The following is a 7024-nucleotide window of genomic DNA, read 5'->3' on the forward strand; positions in this document are numbered from 1 at the left end:
TAAGCCCGCGGGTTCGAGACCCGCCTGGGCAACTTGGTGAGACCTCATATCTACAATAAAAAAATCAAAAAATTAGCCGGGCATGGTAGCGCGTGCCTGTAGTTCCAGCTACCTGGAAGGCTGAGGCGGAAGGATCGCCGGAGCCCAGCAGGTCGAGGCTTCAGTGGCCGGGAGCAGCCACTGCCCTCCAGTCTGGGCTACAGAGTGAGACTCCAACTCAAAAAAAAATAAAAATAAAAAATAAAATAAAATAAAATAAAAGCACTGTGCTGAAGCTTTAAAAAATAAATAAATAAAATAAATTGGCAAGTCAGAGGCTCCATGTCTCCATAACGCCCTCTTCAACCTCAACATGGCTGCAACACTTTTTCAGCACTTGTTATAGTTAGAGCAGATGGGGTAGATAAAGTGGGTTCTCTGTGCACTCAGAGCCACAAAAGCAGGATATCTGCTCTGCATGCTGGTGGATGCCCACCTGGCACTGTGACTTCATTTCCAGAGAGACTCCCCAGAGTGGAGGGAAGGGAGACTTCAGTACTCCACCGACTGCAGACTGACACAGAGGACTCAGAATGGAGAGTCCATTTCTAGCCAATCACCAAACTGACTCTTCAGCAAGATCCTCTACACATGTCATATACAAAAAAAATTGTTCTAAGTTCTGCATATTCACATGTGCGCACGCATGCACACACAAATAAATCCACATGCAGATAAAGCAGCGAGGTAAGAATCTGCTCTACAGAGGGACGCCAACAGGGTTTTTGGGGCACAGTTGGGAGGGCACATTCGCGCTCCAGGGAATGGATAATAGATCATGTGAGAGCCAGAGCTTTGCTGGGGATCACCAAGGCAAAATGCGGGAACATTCAAGTCAAACTTCCCAGCAGTTTTGCACCCTGGGAAAAGTAGCTCATCTATAAATATACTCATTTCAAAGTAATTAAGTAAACAAAGAGAAGAAGATGAAACTCATCTTTGCATGTGTGTGTGATGTGGGACTGTCATTCCTTTCTAAAATTATTTATTTATTTATATTAATTTATTTCTTTATTTATTTATGAGTCAGGGTCTCACCCTGCCTCCCGGGTTGGAGTACAGTGGCACAATCACAGCTCACTGCAGCCTCGACCTCCTGGACTCAGGCAATTCTTCTGCCTCAGCCCTCCCCACCCCCCAGCTAGGACTACAGGTACATAAGTAAATAAAACAATTAAATAAAAGGGTTTAGCAGGATGCCTGGCCACAGGGAGGACTAAATCGATGTTCAAGGTTATGAAGATGATGGGAAACAGACTCGGTCATCCCCATATGCCCCCACAGCTCTTCCATCCCAACGTATACAAAACAGGTTTTGATGAGTGTCTGCATTATTTCTTCCTACCACTGGGCCTGCACTCACGTGTCTCTTTGTTCTCTCGCCCACTGATTCACTCGTATGTATATTTATAACTCTGATTCACTCTCTCTTTCACTCTCAAATCCATATATTTATTCACTATTTTTCTCACTTTGCCAATCATGTGCTTACTCATTCACCAGCTCCTTTACAAACTCTTTCATTCTAACTGTAGGATGTCCGCAGCCTGCCAAATTAAAACTGTGGGTGCACGCTCTTTACGGTTGGACGATGCTTTGACGAGCGCTACCACCTGCACAGTTCGAACCATTCTATCAGGACTTTGGTGAAAGATGGGAACGAGAACAGGGTAGGTGAGGCCACCCCTAGACCAACTAAGGTGGTGCTCAGGTTCGGTAAATCATTTATTGAAGCAAGTACGTGTAGTCACTGCTTCTCTCTTACCTGTGATTTCCTTGGTTTCTCCATTGGTGTGCTTAAAGCGATCTCCTTCTACACGGACACTAGGACACAGCACATCTGCAAAACCCAAGAGGAAACAGACCAATGAGAAAATGTGACCCACAGTTGCCTGTGAAATATAACAGCAAACAGACCCCACCTTGCCCATAGCACAGTAGGTAGTCAGTGCCAGGAGCAGACCCAGAACTGCTCCCTCTGCATACTCATTCCCATCATGAGAGGGAGTCAGACGCGAGGGAGCATTGATATTATAAACACAGTATAATAAGTGATAGAAGAGAGTGCCCATTGCTGGGGGGCTTAGCGCACAGATACAACACCTCTATTGGCTCAAGGGGACAAAGAAGCTTTCCTGGAGAGATTTCTTTTAAAGGAGCAATAAGATTTAGCGAGACAAAAGACCAAAAGGTAATACAGGAAGAGGAAGTCTCATTTATGAAGACACATGTATATGAACACTCCACATCAGTGGGGTGTCCATGAAATGGGACTTGTATACCAGGGCAAATCAGAAGAATGTCTTGCCAAGTCACCCTGTGGAGCTTCAAGTGCAACTCCAGAAAAGTACAAATTCCAAAGAAGTAAAGCTTCTCAGTTATACAAAAGCAATAAATAAGTATTTATTCGTAAGTCATACAATTTTAAAAACTATACCATGTTACACAAATGTCTTATCTTAAATCATCATGAATTCTTACTTGAAAAAAGTTAAAAGGAAGATAAACTTTTAGTCTTTCTAACAATCTCTGAAAGAGCAATAACTTTGAATTTTGATGTGTTTTGAATTTTAACAGCTCCATGACTGACTGGCTTCATGGCGTGGAGGAGTCTCTTAAACTCAGTGCAGGCATCTGCGGCATGGGAGACCTTAAAACACACACACACACACACACACACACACACACACACACACACACACACACACACACACACCTCTATCACAGGGCTGCTTTAAGGATTGGCTGGAACCAATCCCATGACAGCCCTGAGACTGGGGTGAGGAGGTTCTGTTCTTTCTTAAATTTGGCACCTGAGGTACCCCGCTTATCTCCCTGAAGACCCAACTCTGCCCACGAAGACATTTGGTTATCATATATTATTATTACAATCATATGCCATTAGGCAATTCCACCATCCCATCAGTTCTATGTGCAATGACCTCTTCTCATATTTGGGGGCGCAAATGTTTCAGTACAGCAGTAGTTTGGGGCCTTTGTCCATCAGCAGTGAGAGGAACAGATGAGATCTTTTCTGATTTAGGAGGAGGTATTTTTTGAATGTTTATCCTAAAAGGCACCACCAGGTCTGACAAGCCCCATGGAAAGGGTTATTTTGGAAACAGCATAGAGCTGGCTGTCTAGGACTACACACAAGGGCGGGTGCAGCCACTGTGCACTATTTAGACAGTTCCACCCAGGACAGCGGCAGCTGTGGGGTGATGATCAATTGCTTTAACTTTGGCAGCCTGCCCAAGGGACAGGCTGGGTATTGCATGTCATTTTAATGAGTTTAAAGTGTAAAATGAGTTGACTCAGAAGGTTCTAACTAGTCTATCCTTGATGATGAGCAAATTCTGGAGGGTGAGTACTCCACTGAGTCGCATCTTTGCAAATTTCCCGGCGGAAAGACCATGAACACAGAAAAGATGGAGAATCTTCTCAAAGGTGGTAGAACTTGCCCAAATCACTTCAAGGAGTCCTTTCCTATACAACCCAAAGATTCCTTTTGGGGGCCATCACTAAGCCACATACATTCAAGAGGGTTAAGGGGCAATTTATAGTTGATTTGGTTAAGTCAGAACAAATGGCTTCCAAAAAAGCCCCTCCAGTCAGGCTTCCCAGGGATGTCACTTCCTAGGGGCTCATCTGCTTGGCAGGGAGGTAGGCTTAGCATTCAAGGTCACTTCTATCATATAACCATAAGCCACTTTCCAATTCCTTTTGACCCAGATACCTCCACATCTTGAACAATGATGTTTGTTTCTGCATTCACTCATTTATTCAAACTGAAATATTTACTATAATCCAAGCTTTGAGCTAGTTCTAGGGTCACGGAAGTGGATAATAGATAAGTCACATCCCTACATTTTAGAATGCTCTTAGGATGACTGTAAGGACACACTCCAAACATGTAAGTGAAAGAAAGTGTCAGAGCTGTGTGGAATCACTGTGTCCCCTTGCTTCCCAAGACTGCTCCTCCTCAATCTTAGAGACTCTGCTCAGCCTTCAACAACCCCAAGGCTTTGTTCCCATTCATCTCAGCCTAGTTGGAGACCCTCCTCAAGACCCCAGTGTCCTAGAGTTGAGGGCACCATATTGAAAGGGCACCATATTGAAGTCATTGAGCAGCTTGTCTGTCTCCCAAGGAGTGGGAGTCTTCAGATCCAGCTGGATCTCAGCTCAACTCTGAATGGTCCCTGTTGTCAAAGTCCCAAGCCCGCAACAGACCTTCAGATTGTATTGAACAGAAATGACCACTGACACTTAGGAACAGAAGTAAGTGCTGAATGGTGGACTGGGGAGCCTTCCAGGCATGGGTTCATCATGATTTTGAAGGGGCAAATGAGAAGATTTCATGAACCCCCGGGCTTCTGCCCTGTAGGTGTGGCAGACACCATTAGTCACCAGCCTAATATCTAGTTCCCATTTCTTTGTAACTAAAGAAATGCCACCTTAGTTCAGAATAGCAGTGTTTTCAACCCAAGAAGAAGAAAAGCTGTGGCTGGTTGATCTAAGACAATCATGATTATTTGGTTCCCACCTTTCCGGACTCACATGCAACTAGGGATGGACAATGATTCAGGTCTGGTCAAGGAAACAAATAACAAAAGTTTACTGAGGATAAGGAAAGAGGGGGGTTTAAAAGGCTTTTGATGTAAGGGAATAGACAGGTAGATGGGGTGGCAAGTTTACTTTCCCTTCTTCCTCCTTTAAATGTGGGACATAATGTTTGGGGGACCGTCCAGGAGAATGGAGGAAATAAGGACTCCAAAGTCAGCAACTCTAATCCTGGATGAAAAGTGTAAGAAAAACAAACTTCTCTTTGTGTAAGCCAGTGCAATTGGGCTTTCTTTACTTGCACTTGAGTGCATCCCAAATGTGCATGCATTTCCTTCCTGTGAGCTGCACTGATAAGGCAGAGGAAGGGACTGGAAGGCTAAATGCTTCTTCTGGATGTCTGAGGATAATAATGAGGATGGTGAGAATTGGTTCATTATTTTCCTGGTAAAGAAAATATTGACAGACTGAGTTACCTTCGCTCTCCCAATAAATACGAATTTATCAGGTAATCCTTCAGAAGCAACATAAGAAGTTTCTCTAAGTAAGAACAAAAAGTAAGTTCTCAGGAATCAAATGTGTATTTAATGTGTTCTTAACTGGCTGGTTGGTTGATTTGTCTTTTTGAAAGCATGAGAACACACACAAAAAATAGTCTGATTACAAAGACACTACTCCCCTAAAGTTAATTTATTGTCTACCCCTTGACGCTCATTTTCCTTCGCTCTTTAGGTAAGTAGAACATTCCAGATTTCCGGAGAGGAAAGATATCTCTTCACACAGCATGGGTTCTGTTACACCAGAAGCCTATTGATTGATTAGCACTCCTGCTCCACAGGAAAACACCAGGAATTTACTGCAGTCTTTCTGGAAAAACACTTCCACTTACTTGTCCTTTTTTTAACAAATAGCAAAAAAAAAAAAAAAAAAAAAAAAGAAGCGGGTGTTTGCCTATTAGGGGAAGGAAAAGGGTTTGTGGAAGATGGTATCTGATGTGCTCATGCTCTCTGTTGAATGCCCACACACAGCCATATCACCTCCTGACTCTTAGCCAAGAGCTCTTCCAGTTGAGAAAAGATGGCATCTGTAGTTACTAAGTGCCCACTGTGTGCCAGTCATCTTGTGTTTAACCTACAACCACCACCCTAGAAAGTATATTGTTATCACTTCTCAGATGCCAAAACTGAGCCCAAGAGGAGAAACTCACCAAGTAAATGGAGTGTCTATATTTGAATAAACGTCTACCTGAATCTAACATCTAGAAAGAGAAGTGGTGTCCTTAGACTAGGAGATCTGCAGGACCTATAGAAGCAAGGGAAGGCTGCTGGGACAGCCCCGCCGGGTACAAGACAAGAAGCAATCCCTGCTCATCCATCACCTTGCGGCAGCCGCTGCTGAGTGTAGCTAACCACAGACAAGATGTATGACATCCAAGTGGGCAGGAAGAGGCGGAGGACGGGAAAGATGAATCAGATGCCCAGCAGACACACGACCCAGTTCCTCCGCCAGCCAGGCACTTGTCCACACGTCCCCCACTTTAGAGAGGCAGCAGACACTGCGTCAGGCACAAGAGCCCCAGGGACAATGTTAATGAGGATTACAATCCTAATGGCTCACACGCACTGAGTGCCTCCTGCATGTCTAGGTTCTGCACTGGGCACACTATGCAGATTGTTTCTGAGCCACTTAACTGCTCTGCTGGAGAGATGTAGTTATCTCCATGAGCAGCAGACACATGTAGGTGGCTTGCTGGGCACCAGACACTGTTCCAGGCATGTTGAATGCATTAACACATTTAATTGAATACTCACCACAGCTTACAGGGTTGGTGCTATTATTTACAGATGTAGAAAGAAAGGTATAAAGAAGTTAGTCAACTACCCAAGGCCACACATAATGCATAATGGCTCCAGCATCCAGTTCTTGGTCTTTCCAAAGGCCAAGTCAACTGCCCGAGGTCACAAGGGACTCAAGTCTGTCTGTCCCCAACGCCTGCACCAGCAGATGGCCAGCTTGCTACCTCTGGAAGCAGTCCACTCTGCTTCTGAACAGTCTTGACTTGAAGAAGGATCATCCTTGCTCTGCACCTATGGAATTTATTTGCTTATGCATGGGGAAGCCTAGGCTCCGACAGGTTAAGTCATTTACGCAACAATACACAGCTAAGAAGTGGCAGAAGCAAGAAATGAGGCCACAGAGTCAGACATAAGCATCTGAGTGCTCAAGCACTATTCACACAGTCTCAGCATTGGAAAGCACCTTGGGTGTGATAGAATAGTAACCAGCCAATCGCAAAATAACTACACTGTGTCTGAGTGTCTCTCCTCTCCTCTCCTCACCTCTCCTCTCCTCTCCTCTTCTCTCCTCTCCTCTCCTCTCCCTCTCTTCTCTCTCACATTCCTCTTTCCTCTCCCCTTGCCTACCT

The 7024-nt window shown here is 44.6% G+C and overlaps 1 protein-coding gene across 1 annotated transcript in view; it reads right to left on the bottom strand.

The window, feature by feature from the left end:
* COL22A1 (collagen type XXII alpha 1 chain) overlaps positions 1-7024 on the bottom strand; it is a gene marked incomplete at its 3' end in the record, with an annotated part of 219731 nt that overhangs the window by 178945 nt on the left and 33762 nt on the right. Inside the window, exon 3 of the mRNA XM_021717502.1 lies at positions 1781-1879. Coding sequence (XP_021573177.1) covers positions 1781-1879 — 99 coding nt within the window. The remainder of the gene's footprint in view (positions 1-1780; positions 1880-7024) is intronic.

This window comes from Carlito syrichta, unplaced genomic scaffold (genome assembly GCF_000164805.1).
Source record: "Carlito syrichta isolate Samal-C Ts95f unplaced genomic scaffold, Tarsius_syrichta-2.0.1 Scaffold309815, whole genome shotgun sequence".
Classification (NCBI taxonomy): Eukaryota; Metazoa; Chordata; class Mammalia; order Primates; family Tarsiidae; genus Carlito; species Carlito syrichta.